The sequence below is a fragment of the Balaenoptera musculus genome, chromosome 16, assembly GCF_009873245.2.
Source record: "Balaenoptera musculus isolate JJ_BM4_2016_0621 chromosome 16, mBalMus1.pri.v3, whole genome shotgun sequence".
Taxonomy (NCBI): domain Eukaryota; kingdom Metazoa; phylum Chordata; class Mammalia; order Artiodactyla; family Balaenopteridae; genus Balaenoptera; species Balaenoptera musculus.
Genome location: NC_045800.1, coordinates 79469023 through 79488449, shown reverse-complemented (window position 1 = coordinate 79488449; position 19427 = coordinate 79469023). Strand labels below are relative to the sequence as shown.

The 19427-nt window shown below is 45.5% G+C and overlaps 1 protein-coding gene across 2 annotated transcripts in view; it reads right to left on the bottom strand.

Annotated features, from left to right (window-relative positions):
* The window catches only part of NID1 (nidogen 1), a 94768-nt gene that overhangs the window by 5670 nt on the left and 69671 nt on the right, over window positions 1–19427 (bottom strand). For both annotated transcript variants that reach the window (XM_036829301.1, XM_036829302.1), the window contains exons 13-17: window positions 13539–13757; window positions 10803–10975; window positions 5838–5964; window positions 2046–2217; window positions 32–189 (exon numbers count right to left, since the gene is read on the bottom strand). In XM_036829301.1, coding sequence (XP_036685196.1) covers window positions 32–189; window positions 2046–2217; window positions 5838–5964; window positions 10803–10975; window positions 13539–13757 — 849 coding nt within the window. The remainder of the gene's footprint in view (window positions 1–31; window positions 190–2045; window positions 2218–5837; window positions 5965–10802; window positions 10976–13538; window positions 13758–19427) is intronic.

The following is a 19427-nucleotide window of genomic DNA, read 5'->3' as shown; positions in this document are numbered from 1 at the left end:
CCCAGGAGCTAGACCTGGGGCTTTCCATCACCTGCATCCACCCAGCAGAGTTGAGATGAGTAGGCATCAAAGGTCAGCCCATTGGGCAAACCCAGGTCATCCTGCACAAGGATCCTCCGGTTTGTGCCATCCATGTAGGAAGTTTCGATTTTGGGGCTATCTCTGTTCCAGTCTGTCCAATAAAGATTCCTGGAGGAGGAAAAGGAGGAGAAAGAGGAAGAAAAATATGAAGATGCATGAGAAAAAGTTCACTTAGAAAACACTTAAGACTCACAGAGTTGGAGAATGAACTTATGGTTACCAGAGGGGAAGGGTTGGGGGGAGGGATAGTTAGGGAGTTTGGGATTGACATGTACACACTACTGGTGGCGCACTGGTTAAGAATCTGCCTGCCAATGCAGGGGACATGGGTTCGAGCCCTGGTCCTGGGGGATCCCACATGCCGCAGAGCAACTAAGCCCGTGCGCCACAACTACTGAGCCTGCACTCTAGAGCCCATGAGCCACAACGACTGAGCCTGTGCTCTAGTGCCCGTGAGCCACAACTATTGAGCCTGTGCTCTAGAGCCCATGTGCCACAACTCCTGAGCCTGCATGCCACAACTACTGAAGCCCGGGTGCCTAGAGCCCATGCTCTGCAACAAGAGAAGCCACTGCAATGAGAAGCCCACGCACCACAACAAAGAATAGCCCCCGCTTGACACAACTAGAGAAAGCCTGTGTGCAGCAATGAAAACGCAACGCGGCCAAAAAATTAATTAATTAATTAATTAATTAAAAAACAATGGATAACCAACAAGACCTACTATATGGCACAGGGAACTCTGTTCAATACTATCTAACAACCTAAATGGGAAAAGAATTTGAAGAAGAATAGATACATGTATATGTATAACTGAATCACTTTGCTGTACACCTGAAACTAACACAACACTATAAATCAACTCGACTCTAATATAAAATAAAAAGTTAAAAAAATAACAACAACAAAAAAAACACTTTAAAAGAGGGGAAAATCCTTGGCGGTCCAGGGGTTAGGACGCCACGCCTTCACTGCTGAGGGCCTGGGTTCCATCCCTGGTCGGGGAACTAAGATCCTGCAAGCTGCAAGGTGTGGCCAAAAAGAAATTAAAGTTTAAAAAATAAGTTCATAAAGGAAAAAAAAAACACTTAAAAAGAACCCATGGTGAAGACATTAGCAGACACTGAGACACAGAATGGCTAAAAAGGATCTGCAGGTGTCAAGACATGTTTTCCTTTGCAAAGACCCTTGGATTTGGCTCTTCGCTTGAATCTTTCTGTTACTCACGATTTCACTCCCCTTAAACATAAGTTACATATTATATCTCGGCAAAACTGTTTAAAAAAAACCAGAACACCATAACTGACATAAACACATGGGAATAATTCCCATATGCTGTCACCACACAGGAAGGCACAGCAGACCCAGGGGATGAGGCCCAGAAGCAAGGCTGGCAGAGGCAGTGGTCAAGGCACCTGCTGTCAGGGAGGTGGCTGAGTGGCCACAGAACAAGAGACGTGGTCTCAAAGGGAAGGAGTCAAAGCGTCAAGGAGACACAGGCCTGGGGTGTAAGACGTAGAGCTTGCAGTAAGGGAAAGGGAGAAAAAGCACTGATACGCTGACAAAACCCATAGGGAGGGACTCCAAGGTGTTCATGCTGGGTTGGCCCCCAGGAAGGAGCCCCAGGGGGACATTTATGCTACCTTGATACTCTTCTGGGGTCGATACAAGTCAGGTGTTGATTCACAGTCAACCCAAGTGGAAATACCCAATTTCTGAGCTGTCAACTTACAAAGGCTCTTGGTAAAAGATTGGAAAGTGGAACATGGTATCAAGTCCATGATCACACGTAAACATACTGCCATTTCACCATGGATATCTGTAAGCCACCAACTGTAGACTCACTCATCCTAAACTCATTCATTTCAGGAGAGCAATGCTGGAGTTACAGCCTAACATTTGAGAAAATCCAAAAGGGCAGACGCAAATAGAAGAGACGCACACACAGATTTACGCAAAGATACCCTCTCACGGAATCCGTTACGATGCCTCTGGGATTCACCAAATCAGTCTCAAACAGCACCCGGCGCTGGGTCCCATCCAGCTTTGCAACTTCTATCCGATCCAGGTGAGAATCCGTCCAGAAGATGTTGCGGCCCAGATGGTCAAGAGCAATGCCTTCTGGGCTTCCAAGATCTAGAAGCAAACATCAAACACTCCTGATTTTTTTTTAAAGCAAGTAAGATGAGGTTTTTCTGATTACTCAGTGCTATTTCACCTGGCATCCAATCCTTGCACTTTGAAAAAACAAATGAGAGTGTTAAATGCTTGTTGTTTAAGATAAGTAACACTTAGAGACAAACTGAAAAATGCTACTCATTCCCTCGATGGACATCCACACTGGGAGCCAGACCCATAAAGATGCTGAAGCTGTGGCCCTGCCTTCAAGAAGCCCACAGCCAATCACAGTTCAGACTGAGTTCCAGGTTCTGTGGGAACATGAAGGAGGGACACTGGACTCAACCTGGGGAGACCAGGGAAGGATTCCTGGGGGAGATAACACCTCCTAAAGCTGGCTCCTGCAGAAACAACAGGACTTTGTCGGGCAAAGATCCTGGATAAAGGTTTTCCAGGTAGTGGGACCAGCACATAGGTCTAAAGGAAGAAAAGACATGGCCCGAAGTAAACCGTATGTCATTTTGTGTGGCTGGAGACCCCGAGGGTGGAGGGTGGCCAGAGATGAAGTTAGGACGCCCGTGTTAATGAGCTTAGCGCTTATCCCTTATGCAAAGGGGAGGCACAGGAAGATCTGAAGATGGGAACAGGACAGATTTACCTTATTCATCAATGGGGAAAAAAGGTCATTTCAGAGAACTAATATATGCTAGAAATCACAGCTGTTATTACTTTTATACAAGTATTAGGATTACAAAGAAGGGGTGTCAGGAATTGTGACTAGCACCCAGAAGTCCTTACTAGGCTATAAGCAACTGATTTCCAAGCCAGGGGTTGCCACAGCATAAGCTGACTGCAGTGGGAACCTTCAGCACCCACCTAACCTAATCAGGAGTTCAAGATTGCAATAGTTTCCTGACTAGAAATACAATCAAGCTAAAAGCTAAAACCCCACCAGGGTTTTACTGGTGTCATCTGGGATGCTTTCCCCTCTGCTGATTATAGAATCGAAGGTCATTAGTACAGCTGGAAGTGGAAACAGGAAGGGGGAGAGCCGAGGATGGAGCTACCCTGCCCCAGGGGCCTGGTACAAGGAAACCATCCCAGCACTGTTTTTTTTTTCTTCTTTCTTTCTTTATTTGGTTGCATCGGGTCCTATTTGTGGCAGGCGGGCTCCTTAGTTGCGGCTCGCTGGCTCCTTAGTTGTGGCAGGTGCAGCACTGTGTTCTTTCATCAATAGAGAAGCAATCCCGACCTTCAGCCCCCTCCATATCGGCTTTCACTAGACCCCTAATACAATCATGATTGTGAATGCCGGCAATGTCTAAGCCCCCTCAAAGGACCCCCACCAGAGGAAGTTTATTAAGAATTAAAAACAGCAGTTTCTAATTTTAAACAAGTTCTTTATTGTTCTAACCAAAAGTAAAGATTTATAAAGTATTAAAATATCTTCCATGTCCCTAGAGGCAAAGGGATGGTGAGACTGAACTCCAAAGGCCCCTTTCAACTTTCAGACAATATCAGAAGAAATCATTCTGGGGTATATTTGGAATGAGTACATCCTGTCTGAGAGGCATGAGCTATTCAGACACACACAGAACAGTGGGACCAGGGAAGGCTGTTCAATGAGTGTCTCTTTACAAGTTCCAGGAAGGAACTCCATGTCATGTCGTCTCTTTATAAACAGCCCTGCTCTTGACGTCAAACCCAAGAGCAACCATACCTCCTTCCCCAACCAGGAAAATACTTCTTTATGGGATAAGGAGCCAAAGGAAAGGCCTGGAAAACCTCATCCTTTGCTGTGAGTCAGGGCAAGATGGGAAGATGTCAGGGCAATATATTCCACACTGATTATGTTGAAAGGAAACAGATGATGATACTTATCAAAGATATTTGGCTAGGACTTTAACTCAAGGAAAGACAGAGAAGCCCAGGATTCAGACGTTACGAAATTAGGAAGAAAAGAAAAAGAAAAGATACACACTGCCATTTTCACTCACTAGGAATGTACCAACACATACCATGATGAAGATGTAAGTGGAAGTTTCTTTCTCTCTTTTTGAAATTAAAAAAAAAATGTATCCCTAGGGATCTTTCTTCTACAAAGATCACATTCTGATTTAATTCTGTGTTTTCACAGTGGGCTTTTGTCTGGAATGTCTCTTACTGTGCTTATAGCTTTCTTGGATGATTATCAGTTCCAAAAGCAACAGGAAATAGCAAACGATGACCTACTCCCCTCTTCCACTGGGTTTTGAAGTCAAATCACAGACAATAGCAACAACATTTTTAACAGTGATAAGATACAAAAAGGCATTTTCAAACTTCTGTTCATTAAAGCAAGCCATGAAAACTAGCAGACATTATTTAAATAGCATACTGGATTCCAGAAAAGGATTTGAGGTCTATGTCCAAAGTCAGACATATTTAACTCAACCTCAGTTTAATTCCTGCTACATCATCTCTTGTGAAGGAGTCAAGGAAGGAAAAACATGCCCCAGGGGCTACTTCGCAGGCACAGGGACCCTTCCAGAGTACCAGTTTCTAGGGAAATGTTAAATTGGAAATTAGAAAATCTACACTTGGCCCCAAGTAAAAAGAAATACCAAAGAGGCTCATATATTTTAAGGATATATCTTTGATTTGAGTGTTTTGCAGAGGAAACAAGATGATTTTACACAGCAAATATCATTGGCATGACAATGTCTTTTGATTGAAAATATCTGCAAGTCAGCTGATGAGTCACAGACTTAGTAATGTGTAATATTTGACCTTTTCAGTACAGGAGAATTTTTACAGGCCCTTGGATTTTTGTCATAATGGACTTGAATCTTGATAAAACATATCCACCTAAAATAGCCTTGACTTGTTGAAGGTAGGCATTAACATAATAGAGTCCTTGGCTTAAATCAGCATCCATAAGTTAAGGAATTGAGGTTAAATGTTGAGGGGTAAGCTGTGCCAAAGTGCCATGTGCTTTGTCATCAGTGATGCAACAAAACCAGAAATGTCTGTAAGAGTTCAGCCTGATTTTCTGTACTCTTCTGGCAATCTGAGCAAGGTCCAGTGGGGGTGAGGTAGAAGAGAGGAGACCCACCCCACCATGAGGTTACAGGTTGAAGTGACAACCCTTCAACTGGAAAACTGTCTTGGGAATAGACTCACTTCTCAGGGACAATATCTGCCAATATGCTCGTGATCCTCCCATCTTTACGATTCATCTGCGTATTGCCTGATGGACCACCCACCCTGGGGCAGACAGTCTGAGAATCGGTTCTAGGCTCAGCAGCCAGAGGGTGAAATGTATATCCAAACTGGATGGTTGAGTTTGGCCTTTATTATTCCTTAAAACTGGCTACAGGAGCTTGCAGAGACAGGCATGGACACTTACCCTGTTTTAATTTTATTCTCCTCAGGCTAGCAACAAATCCCAGCTAAGATGTTCATGATTTAGTGATGAGTCCTCAGAGGACTCTTCAGAGAAGGCTGGAAAGGGCAATGTTTGAGGTTGAGAACCCAGCCCCTCTCAGATTACCATATCCTGTAAGCAACCATACACTGCACCCCTCCCCTCTCTCCCAAGAGCCACGTGGGCTGCTAGAAGCAAAACCGAAAAGGAAAAATGACATTTGCTTGCCCACCTTGTCGGATGATGGTGCTTGGCTCTCCACCGTGCAGACTGGCTCTCCCAATGGAAGGCTGACTGATGTCGGTCCAGTAAACAATCTTGTCCACACAGTCGAAGGCCAGTCCAATGATGACTTTATCCTGGAAGTGCAGACCAGTGGTGAGAGTGGTCCACCTACTAGTGAATGATGATGGCGGAACTCTCTCCCATGCTTAGAGGCACTTAGATACCTTTTGAAATGAATTGTCTTCAAGTCTTTGTCTTTTTTTTTTTTTTTTGGCTGTGCCACGCAGCATACAAGATCTTAGTTCCCCGACCAGGGATCGAACCCATGCCCCCTGCAGTGGAAGTGCGGAGTCCTAACCACTGGACCGCCAGGGAAGTCCCTCTTTTGTCCATTTTAAAAATTAAATTATTGAGTTGAAGGATTTCTTTATATATTTCAGATAAAAATCTGTTGTCGGGGCTTCCCTGGTGGCGCAGTGGTTGAGAGTCTGCCTGCCAATGCAGGGGACACGGGTTCGAGCCCTGGTCTGGGAAGATCCCACATGCCGCGGAGCGACTAGGCCCGTGAGCCACAATTACTGAACCTGTGCGTCTGGAGCCTGTGCTCCACAACAGGAGAGGCCGCGATAGTGAGAGGCCCGCGCACCGCGATGAAGAGTGGCCCCCGCTTGCCACAACTGGAGAAAGCCCTCGCACAGAAACGAAGACCCAACACAGCCATAAATAAATAAATAAATAAATAAATAAATAAAAATATTTTTTTAAAAAATCTGTTTTCATACACATATATATATGTATGTATGTATATGTATATTTTTTCTCAGTAAAGAGCACTTTTTCATTTTCTTAATGATGCTTTTGGAGAGCAATAGTTTTAAATTTGTATTAAGTGCAATTTTATTTTTCTTTATGGCTAATGCTTTTTGTATATTATCTAAGAAATCTTTGCCCAACTGAAAATCATAAAAATTAAATAAAAGACATAAATATTGGAAAGGAAGAGGTAAAATCACTCTATTTTAAGACTATGATTATTTATGTAGAAATTCCTGGGGAATCTATAATAATATTTTAACTAAAAATTGAATCTAGCAAGGTTACAGGATCCAAGGTCAATGTAAAATTGTATTTCTACATACCAGCAAAAAGTAGAATTTTAAAATAATAATGTTTCTAATAGCAGCAAAATATTTAAGAATAAGTATTTTAAAATGTGCAAGATTCTATACTGAATACTATAAAACATTGTAGAGTGAAATTAAAGAAGACCCAAATAAATGAAGAGATGTTAGTTTAATGGATCATAAGATTTAATATTGCTAAGATATCCTAAATAGAGTTTAGGATATCCCTAAATAGAGTTAAAGATCCAGTGGTATCCATATCAAAATCCCAGCAGGCTTTTCTTTTCTTTTCTTTCCTTTCCTTTCGTTTCCTTTTCTTTTCTTTTTGGTAGAAACTTATAAGCTTACTCTAAAATGTATATGGAAATGCAAAGTGAGGCCCTGGGGACCATAGAAGTGTAAGACCAGGATGCTCTTTTACTGGGAGAATCAGGGTTATCAGCAGATACTTGCCCTCCAAAAGTCATGTCATAAAGGAACACAGATCCTTACCATACACCATATCCGAAAATTAGCTCAAAATGAAGCAAAAGTCTAAATGTAAGAGCTAAAAATACAAAACTCTTAGAAGAAAACATAGTTGAAAGCCTCATAACATTGGATTTGGCAATGATTTCTTGCATATGACATCAAAAGCAAAACTAGATAAATTGGATCTTATCAAAATTAAAAACTTTTGTTCAGTAAACAACACAATCAACAAAGTGAAAAGGCAACCAACCCATGGAAGGTGATGAAATATTTGCAAATCATGTAACTGATAAGGGGTTGATAGAATATATAAAGAACTCCTACAACTCAGTAACAATAAGAACAAAACAACCCAATTACAAAATGGGCAAAGGATATGAATAGACATTTTTCCAAAGATATATAAATTGTCCATAAGTATATGACAAGATGCTAACATCACTAATCATTAGAGAAATGCAAATCAAAACCACAATGAGATACCACTTCACACATATTAGGATGGCTACAATTAAAAAACAGAAAATAATAAGTGTTGACAAGGTAGTAGGGAAATTGGAACCTTTGTGCTCTGGTGGTGGGAATGCAAAATGGTGCAGTGCTAAGGAAAACCGTATAGTGGTTCCTCAAAGAACTAAAAATAGAATTACCATGTAATTCCAGGTCTTGTTTATATCCAAAAGTGAAAGCAAGGACTTGAACAGATGTTTGTAAATCCATGTCCATAGCAACACTATTCACACTAGCCAAAAGGTGGAAGCAGCCCAAGTTCTCCACTGATGGATGAATGGATAAACAAAATGTGATACATCCATATAATGGAATATAATTCAGCCTTAAAAAGGAAGGAAATTCTGACACATGCTACAACATGGATGAAATTTGAAGATATTATACTAAATAAAGTAAACCAGTTACGAAAGGGCAAATACTGTATGATTCCACTTATAGGAGGTCCCTAGAACAGGCAAATTCATAGAGATAGAAAGTAGAAGGGGATGCAAAGGGCTGGCAGGGGAGGAGGGAGTTATTATTGAATGGATCCAGAGTTTCAGTTTGGGATGATGGAAAAGGTTCCGGAGATAGATGGTGATGATTGTTGTACTTCATGCCACAGTGGCATTAGCTACAGTTAAAATAGCTAAATGGTAAAGATAGATAGACAGATACATACATACATACATACACAGAAGGACAGACAGATAGATGATACATAGATAGGAAGGACGCAGTGAATATTTATAATGTTGTTTCAGCACTCTCCCTCCACTGATCCCATCTCAATTTCCTGCTTTTCATAGCCTCATTTGGCATTTAAGCCTCTCCCCTTGGTCTTGGGGGAAAATGACTTTCACACGGAATTTAACCCACTCCCACTACCCGGGAGTGTGTGCTAGTGGATACGGAGGAAGAATGATGATTACCCCTTGAGGGATGTGTGCTTCAGTGAGGCAACAGGAAATCACAAAGATCACTTACACATTTGTTCAACAAATACTTTTCAAGTGCCAAGCACTGTTTGGGATCTTCGAATACCACTGTGAAACAAACAACTCCATGAAACAGACGGACAATTTCTGATCTTGCTGTGCTTATATTCTTGGTGGGAAGAGATACATCAGACATAGAACATGTACCCTGATATACAATGTTTCGAGTAGTGCTGGGTGCCTGATGAAAGACAAAGCAGGGTAGGTGGAGGCTGCAGTCTGGATAGGGCAGCCAGGACAGGTTTCTCTAAGAGCTGATGTGCCAGCAGAAATTCAAGTGACGTGCGGCAGTGAACCGTGCAAGTGTCTGGAATGAGAGAACTCCAGGCAGGGGGGACAGCAAGTGCAAAGGCCCTGAGGTGGGAGTGTGCGTGGTGAGTTGAGGACCAGCTAGAAGGCCAGAAGGCTGCAGCCGGTGAGTGAGGGGGCAGTGGTAGGGAATGGGGTGGGAGAGGTAGCCGGAGGCCATGGAAAGAGCTGGATATTTTTCTGGGTTAAGGGAACCCATCAGAGGGTTCTGTGTTGGGGAAGAACATGAATCCAATCAAGGCTGCTTTGCAAGAGGCTTCTGAAAAGCATTTTTACCATGGATGGACCTAGAGATTATCATCTCTAGTAAGTTAGTAAGTCAGAAAGAGAAAGACAAATACCATATGACATCATTTATATGTGGAATCTAAAATATGACACAAATGAGCTTAACTACGAAACAGACTCAGACAGAGAACAGACTTGTGGTTGCCAAGAGGGAGGTGGTGGGGGTGAAGGAATGAGAGTTTGGGATGAGCAGATGCAAACAATTACATGGATAAACAAAAGGGATAAACAACAATGGATAAACAAGGTCCTACTGTAGAGCACAGGGAACTATATTCAATATCCTATGATAAAACATAATGGAAAAGAACATGAAAAAGAATGTATATATATATATATGTATAACTGAATCACTTTGCTGTAGAGCAGAAATTAACACAAAGTTGTAAATCAACTATACTTCAATAACATAAATTTTTTAAAAAAGAAGCATTTTTATTTTGCAGACTTTTTTTGATCATGTTTCCTCCCTGGTCAAAAAGAAGAAGGGGTATGGCGGTGTGTAGAGATACATGCAGGAAGAGAAAATAGGGCAGGTGGGAAAGACAGGGGAGTAGGGAAAGGAAAATGAGAAAAAAGTAACATTTCTACCCGGAATCTTCAAGCAGGCTCTGCAACCAGCACTGAGGGGTAAAGAGGATTCCTGCTGGACTTTCATCTCTAAGAGCTGGTAGCCCGCTCGCTGCTACTTCTTCACTCCTTAGAGGACCCTGACGGCCCCCACTGCCCTGGCAACCCTGAGTCCACAGCCAGAAGCCTCCACCAGGTCTCAGGTTTGGTTTCCTGGCAGGAGGTCAGGATCCCAGATAGAAAAGCTTCTCAAAAGTGTCTGACCTCTAACTAACGGACAAAAATTCCCTGACTCACAAAGTGCATCTTTGAAGCTTTGAAAAGCTCTGGTTACTTACTGCCTCTGGGCAGACAGGAGCATCTTGAGCTGAGTGGCTGCTGAAAGATGAGTCACGTTGCTAATTTAGCAGGGATGGCAACATCAAACCTGGCAGATGCTCGCAGACAAGAGAGCAAACTCACATGACGCGCCCACCTGAGGGGTCAGATACCAAAGGGGTCTCTCTGGAAGCCCTCCTGTTTCTGCTCCCACCCTCGAGCCTCACGGGGGTGCTTAGGAATACCGTGGCCCCATTTAGAGGTGGACACCCAGGGTCACACATAATGAAGAGGTCCTGGGTCCAGGGGTCCAGCCCTGGTCCCTGGGCTGACTGCACCCCGCTCGTTGCTCCAGGCCATTGAAGCAGAAATTGTCACCAAGTGCCATCAGCCAGCACTCACCGGGGCGTGAAGCAGCGCCTTGGCTTCCGTCTTGGTCATGGTGCTTCCCTCCAGGGGGAGGTGCTCTATCTTCCCGGTCTGGGCGAAGAGTAGGTGGGTCCCAGGTGGCAGGGGGATCACGGCGGTAGGAACTGAGGGTCCGTGGTGAACTGGGGGAGCCACTGTACTCAGACCTGGGTGGTGGGAGACGGCAGTGAGTAAGGCCCGCGTGCAGTAGGAATGCACAAACGTACGCGTGTGGGCGCGTGCACGGACTCACACACATGCACCCACACCCGGTCACGTCACCTTCATGGCACCACAGACTGCACCGTCGCACGTGCACATTTAATATCCGAAAGCACAAGGAGCAGAAAGACCTCAGTCAGTCAAAGGGCATTTGTGATGAAGATGATGCAGGGCCAGAGTTTAACATTAAAGGTCGACTGGAAAGAAACCATGGCTCAGTCTCCCCCTTAATGGAACTAACCTGGCTCTCAGTGCCCTGCTCTGCACACGGGCTGCAGCAGTGAACGGAAACAATGCAACAGCAGCAACCCTGAAACCCTGGCCACAGGGAGCTCGCACCCCAGCAGGAAGCTGCTGAGTATTTTCATGCTCGAGGAGACCAGCTGAGTGGACTAGCCCCGCTCACCCCATCCCACGGGGGTGGGAGGGTCTCAGACGCCACAAACGGGAACACAGGCCTTCTGGGCTTTCCAGAACGAAATGATGGGCAGGGCTAATCCTCCCTCAGACTCGGCCTTGCCTCCTACCTGCTGACCTGGTGGCCCAGCACAGCTCCTGGCTCACCTGACAAGAGAATGTCCCAGGAGGGGACAGGCAGCCTGGGCTGCGGGTAAGGAACACGCAGTGGCTGTCGGGAAACCTGGGTCCCAGACCTGGCCCTGCCACTCGCCGTGTGGACACGTCGTGGACCTTCCTGGGCTCGTTTCCTGCTCTCTGAAGTGAGAGAACGGGACCAGGTCAGCACCGAGCTCATTTTCAGTTCTTTTCTCTTGTCCATCTTGCCTGTTATACCCAATCAATGATATAAACCAATCTCGTGGACCTTTTTAATATCTCTGGAATCTATCCCTCCAAACTCACTGCCAGCACCTCAGGTCAGACTCTCGCCGTTTCTCACCTGGATTAATTAGAAATACTGCAATTAATTAATTGCACTCGCCTCCCCACCACCAGGGCCTCACTCCTCCCTCTCAGCTCTTCTAAAACTGAAACCTGGTCACATCAGCGCCTGCTCGAAACCCTTCCTGGGCTCCCCTCTGCCCTCAGGACCAATCCAGACCCCTCAGTGGGGCATCTGATGTCCTTACCTCCATTCTGCTTCCCTCCCACAGGACACAAACCCCTGGGGGTTTTTTTCCTGCCTCTCTGCCCGTTCTTGCTGCCTGGACCATGGGCCTCCTCAACCCCTACTCCCCAGCGCAGCTGACTCTGGCCCTGCTCAAAACCTTGGTTCTCATGGTACTGCTCTGCAAAGCCTTCCTGGGCTAGCCCGCAACCCCCCAAGCCACTGTGCTTCCTGGCCCACCTACTCTCTCTTAAGGTTTCTTTCCCTACCCTGCACCTGTTTACCTGTCCTCTGAGGTTCTGGGGCTGGCACTGGGGCTTCCCTCTGTGGGCTGCCAGCACTGACCACACCAATCTGACACTCAGTTAATGCTGGCTGGCTGGCGTAATGAAGTTTGTGAGTGATCACTTCTCACTTCTTTTTATTTGGCCGCCCTTCGCAGCATGTGGGATCTTAGTTCCCCGACCAGGGATTGAACCCACGCCCCCCTGCATTGGAAGCGCGGAGTCTTAACCACTGGACCGCCAGGGAAGTCCCTGTGAGTGATCACTGTTTACTCAGCAGCCTCTTAGCAGCTTTGGGAAACTACCTGGTAGGGGATCAGTTTATGATTATTAGCTAAATGGAGAATGGAGAGGCAAGGACTGATTGTATTAGATTTTGGTAATTTGTGACAATTACCATTTTCTATGCCTGTGACAGAATTTTAGAGCTGAGAAGCATCCTAGAGATTATTTTGCTCGAATCCGATGTTGAGGCCGAGGATGCTGAGACTCAGGCAAGTATCTGTCCAGTGTCACACAGCCTGGCCCCCAGCTCGGCGCCTTCCCACCGTCATGGACTGTCGCAGAACTATCTTGCAGAAACCTTTGCGGCTGTTTGCTCCTGCCGTTCTAAATGGACCGAGTACCTAAAGGTCCAGGCGCAACTGTGAAAGAGGCAAGTGTACCAGGAGGAGAACAGTTCCACACCTGAGTTAGCCCCTCCATGCCTGGGGAGGGGCTCCGGTTGGTCTCTCCCATCCCTGCGCTGTGTGCCAGCGCAGAGCCGCTGGAATGCTGGGCCACCCACGGCAAGGTTTACCTCGGGGACCCCTGAGCACACACCCTCTCTGCTACCAATTGCAGCCTCAATGCAGCGGGTCCTGCCCATCATTTGCACAGAACAGGTTTGCACAAAAAAAGAAGAGGAAAGGGTAAGAGGGAGGAGAGGGAAAGTGGGGAGAGAGATGGTGGGGGTGGGCAAGTGATGGGGAGATGGAAAAGGGGGCTGCAGAGGGGAGAAAGGGAGGGAGGGATGGGCTTCGAGCCACTGGAGCAGGTCAGGATTTAGGGCAGGCAGAAAGTGCCAACTGCACCTTTGGCAAGGGTCCCCGGCAAGGGTCCCCAGCGATGCTTGCAGGTGCTGAGACTTCCTGTCTCCAGCACTGTCCTCTGACTTACACGGTGGCCTCATCCCGGGCGTGGTCCTGGTGCCCTCCACCTCGCGGCCGTCGCGGTCCACACACCAGCAGTAGCCAGTGCTGCCGTGGCACTGGGTGGGCGCGTAGTGTCCGTGCTCATCACACTCGGGAACAAACAGTCCCGGAGGCCGGGGGCGCTGGGGGTCCACCGCCCCAAGGATGTGTTCTCGTTCATGCTGGCATCGGGTCTTCTCCACTTCTATCAGAGAGGCGAGCAAAAGGAGGGTCATCAGCTCAAGTCCCCACATCCCACTCAGAACCTCTGGAGCTGCCGGTTCACTACTGAGTTTTGTTTCATTAATTTAAAATTTTTTAAATTTATTTTTATTGAAGTCTAGTTGATTTACAATATTATATTAGTTTCAGGTGTACAACATAGTGATTCAAAATTTTTATAGATTATACTCCATTTAAAGTTATTTAAAATATTGGCTATACTCCCTATGCTGTACGATATACCCTTATAGCTTATTTAAAAAAATTTTTTTAATTTAATTTTTATTTTATATTGGCGAATAGTTGATTTACAATGTTGTTAGTTTCAGGTGTACAGATAAGTGATTCAATTATACATATACATATATCCGTTCTTTTTCAGATTCTTTTCCTATATAGGTTATTACAGAATATTGAGTAGAGTTCCCTGTGCTATACAGGTCCTTGTTGATTGTCTATTTTATATATAGTAATGTGTATATGTTAATCCCAAATGTTTTATTAATTAAAAAAAATTTAAACATCATTATTATTTAGTGAATTTAACGGTCAAGAAGAGTATACCTACATTTTCTTTTCCTTCCTAGGCCATGCTATTTTTCAGTTTTGAAAAACTGAGGCAAACTGACATAACATAAAAATCAACCTTTTTTTTTTTTTTCTTTCTGGCAGCACCATGTGGCTTCTGGGATCTTAGTTCCCAGACCAGGGATCGACCCCAGGCCCTCGGCAGAGAAAGCACCGGGTCCTAACCACTGGACCGCCACGGAATTCCCCAAATCAACCATTTTTACAGTGAACAATCCAGTGGCATTAGTACAGTCACAATGCTGAGTGACCACCTCCTCCCTCTAGTACCAACGCATTTCCTCACCTCAAAAGGAAACCCCAGACCTATTAAATGGTTGTCTCCACTTCCTCCTTCTTCCCAGCCCCTGGCAACCATCAGTCTGCATCTGTCTCTATGGATTTACCTATTCTGGTTATTTCACATAAATGGAATCGTACAATATGCGACCTTTTGTGTCCGGCTGCGTTCACTCAGCAGAACGTTTGCAAGGTTCATCCATGTTGTAGCCATGTAATAGTACTTCATTATTTTATTTTTTTAAGATTTTTTATTTATTTATTTTTGGCTGCACCACGCGGCATGTGGGATCTTAGTTCCCCGACCAGAGATCGAAGCCACGGCCCCTGCAGTGGAAGCTCAGAGTCTTAACCACTGGTACTGCCAGGGAGGTCCCAGTACTTTGTTCTTTTTTGTGGCTGAATAATATACTATTGCATGGCTATACCACATTTTGTTTATCCATTCATCACTCGATGGACAGCACTGACATTTGTTTTAAGAAATTTTGTGTTTCTTAAATGTGTCCTCTTTATCATCACCAGCTTCTTGATTACCCACACTGAGTCCGGGTCAAAGATTTGGGGGACCAAAGACCACAGGGCACATTTACCAACATTTGTATGTTTCCTTTTAATTACGTGCTAGTGTTTGGCATGAAACATGGCCTTTTGACTGTGTAACTCACAGATCCGAAGGCTGGGAAATACTGCTCTATCTTTGGGAAATTGCCGATGAGAAGCTATGAACTGGCATAAACTCCCACGTTTATAGAGTTGTAAGTGGCAGAGTTGCAGCTGCTTCCACGCTGGCTAGACTCCAGCCACCACAGCACCCAGCCAGGCCAGCGCTGCCATCACCTCTGCGGCATCCACCACCCAAAGCGATGCCCAGACACTGCCGAGAGCCACACCTCAGCCAAACTGAACCACGTCTGCTGCCCCTCTCCTGCGGGCCTTTCCATGTGCCATTCATTGTGTGACTCCCCCCCCCACCGCCCCCGCTCCTCCTGCCCGGTGAATCCTTCAAGAATCAGCTCAGACATGTGCTTCTCGGGCCCTCCAAGAGCTCCCAGGATGCTCTGGCCTTGCCCGCCCTGTGACTCTCATCACACTAATGCTGAGACTCTAAGGCTGTTCCTGGTCTGTCTCCCTGAGCACATTCTAGGCTCTGAGAAGGTAATGAGGGACTGCATCCCCTTAACCTTGACTTAGGAAGCCCCTCCTGGGCTGGAGTGGGGATGGACATGGGAATAAACCCCAGGCCCTGCCCTCAAGGAGCTCCCAGTATGGAGGGACGGGAACAAGCAAACACACAGTAACAATTCAATGAGTCAGTGTCTTGACAGAGGAGCCCAAGACACAGCACATACACACAAGAGGTCCTCTCTGTAGGGCTTGGAGAGCAAAGGCGTGCTGGAGTGCGTTTATTTTGATCTTTACTGGAAGATTGTGGTTATATAATCGAGGGCAGGGCTCCACTGACTTCTCCTGCTAAGGAGCAGAGAATAATTATTTTTGGTTATGTGGGCCATATGGTCTCTGTCACAACTCAACTCTGTGGATGTGGCATGAAAGCATCCAAGTTTAATACATATTGTAAATGAATGAGTGTGCCAATAAAACTTTATTTACAAACAGTGGGCCAGATTTGGCCTGTGGGTCTGTAGTCGTCAACCCCTGCTCTAGGGCATTGCTAGTTATGTTAGGGAGAAATCTTATATAAATACTCTAATTAATATATTAATGTGTATTAATATATTGCTGTTCATAATATATATTATAATAATAGAGTATATAATAATATATTACATATTTCACAGAATTTTGTGTCTGAAAAATGTTTTTGATCCTCAGTTCCACCACTTCTGGCCCTGTCAGCAATGCTGGTTGACCAGCGATGGCAGGAGTAACTAATTCCATGGTATTATTTGAGGCGTGAGTAGAATGTGATGAGACAATGTGAACGGCTGGAATTTTAAGTCTTGCACTCCAGCGTTCATCTGTGACTGTATCTACACCAGATGACAGAAGGAAAACAAGTCTGTGGGCCACAGATAATTTCGGGGAGTGAGTTAAGCTAACGTGTGTGTGTCACCGTTGCCATAACACGTTCAATGAGCAGGGGGTGTCCTAGGCACTGGGCATGTGGGTGCAGAGGGCCCGGGGCTGGGCTAGGAATCCAGAGACCTGGGTTCTAGCATTCATCTGTGACTGTATCACACAAGAGATCCTCTCTGTAGGGCTTGGAGAGCAAAAGCGTGCTGGAGTGCTTTTTTTGATATTTACTGGAAGCTTGTGGTTATACAATCGAGGGCAGGGCTCCACTGACTTTTCCTGCTAAGGGGCAGAGAATAAATATTTTTGGTTATGTGGGCCATATGGTCTCTGTCACAACTCAACTCTGTGGATGTGGCATGAAAGCATCCAAGTTCAATACATATTGTAAATGAATGAGAGTGCGTTCATCCGTGACTGTATCTACACCAGGCCTTCACAGTGAGTTCGGTGATGTGCTGCCGATGAATGTTTAAAGTGCCTTTGTGGTGCCAGCTTTCATATCAGCCTGCTGGACATGGCTGGCCCCTCGATTAGAAACAGCGAGCCTGCCAGGAAAGTGTGTGTTGAACCTGGGAGGGGAAACTGGGTCTGCTTTCTCTTTTGTCCCAGAGGCTAATATAAAAAACAAAAGCCCCTACTGTATAGCACAGGGAACTATATACAATATCCCGTGATAAACCATAATGGAAAAGAATATAAAAAAGAATGTATATATGTGTGTAACTGAGCCACTTTGCTGCACAGAAGAAATTAACACATTGTAAATCAACTACACTTCAATTAAAGAAATAAAATTAAAAACAAAACAAAAACAACAACAACAACCACAAAACGTATTTGATGTAGGAAGAGCCAAACAAAAACACAAATAATACCATCTGGTTGATGATAAGAATGTTGGTTTTCTTCACTCTTGGATGTAGGGCTTGTTTACTTCCTCAGTATCTTACATTTGTACAGGGCTTTAGTTTCTGTACAAGCTGTCTCTGCTCACACATCGTTCACTTAATTCTCACTATAATCCTATGCAACAGGCAACTACGGTTTTTACGTCAAATGAGAGAACGGAAGCTCAGATTGGCTTCCCCAGGCCACGGCACTAGCGAGTGGCTCAGCTCAAGCTAGAACCCGGGTCTCTGGATTCCTAGCCCAGCCCCGGGCCCTCTGCACCCACATGCCCAGTGCCTAGGACACCCCCCGCACACTGAATGTGTTATGTCAACGGTGACACACACAAGTTAGCTTAACTCACTCCCCGAAATTGTCTGTGGCCCACAGCCTTGTTTCCCTTCCATCAACATATGCATATGGTGCCGCCTTTCCAACTAGAAAACAGGCCTGGTATTCTGTGTACTGTCAACCAAATCAAACTTGTAAGGGAGGAAGGGGTACCTCCCTTGTACGTGGCTGACAGTTTTGGGTTAGCCAATACACAAAATCTCAAGTGATCTAGAATTTCCAGCGGAGCTGTATCTCAACTGTATCTTAAGTGCTGTTATCTTGAACTTATATTAAGGTGGGGGAGACCTCAGCTGTGACTCAGGAAACAGAATTTCAAGTGTGTGTTTTTTTTGTTTTTTTGTTTTTTGGCCGCGCTGCGTGGCTTGTGGGATCTCAGTTCCCCGACCAGGGATCGAACCTGCGCCCTCGGCAGTGAAAGCGCCGAGTCCTAACCACTGGCCCACCAGGGAAGTCCCCAAGTGTGTTTATGGAAAGCTGTGATATCACCGTGTTCCCTGGGATGGCTTCTCAGCCTGGCCCACAGCAGCCCCTGTGGGTGCCTCCTCTGAGGGCTCCAGGCTCCCACAGGGAATGTCCCACTGTGGGTGGGCTGGGGAAGGGATAATAAGGACACGTCGGCCTTGCTTCTGGTTGATAAAATAACTGAGGCAAGATTCTCTTTACTCACCTAGTTTAATCTGCTCGGGGGAGGAAGCATTCGAGACCTGATACTTATCCAGGGAACAGCAGGGAGTCTGGGGTGACTTTTCTCAAATTGGGGACAAAGAGAATGAGAGGAAAAGGAAATAGATGGAGAAGAAAAAAAGCACATGTTTTTGTCTCTTGATTTGCATCCCATTCCCTTGCCTGATTAAACTTCTTCCTAGGTGTTAATTCAAATAAATAACTCTTGTAGCCTCTGATATACTCAGTGGGATGGAGGAACTTGTTGGGGGCTTCCGTTTATTCAACCTCTTCCTGCACAGTCCACCCCCCTCCGTAAGGGGCCACCTGCTCTCAGGGGCACTGCCACACACACGCATCTTGGGATGAGCTAACGTGGGCGTGGTGAAACCATGCCTGGTCTCTGCTGGGTTTGAGATTTTGGCTCCTGGCCTCATCTCCTGAGCTGCCAAATGGACCCTTGTTAGTCCAAGACTGCCAAATTTCCAAGAACGGGAATTTACAAGTAAGAGAACAATACCCATCTGATGTGAGGTTTCCTAAGGACACCACCACAATCTCCACCACCGATGATGACGATGGTGGTAAAAATCTCTCTACTTATGAACTCTCTTCAGGTCCCTTCCCAACATTTGCCCCCAATTCTTACAGGACTGGTGAGGAAGGAGAATGCCCAGAAAGGGGGAAATAAACTAGCAATTAGCAAAGGGCAAAAGGGGAGGGGAAAGCAGAAAGGTCATAAAGCAGCAGGAAGAGAAAATGCACCTCTAGCCTGTGTGCCGTCTCATCGTGTGAAACTGCGTCTTTGGGTTTTACTCCTGTCTCCTCGGTCCACCCCCTG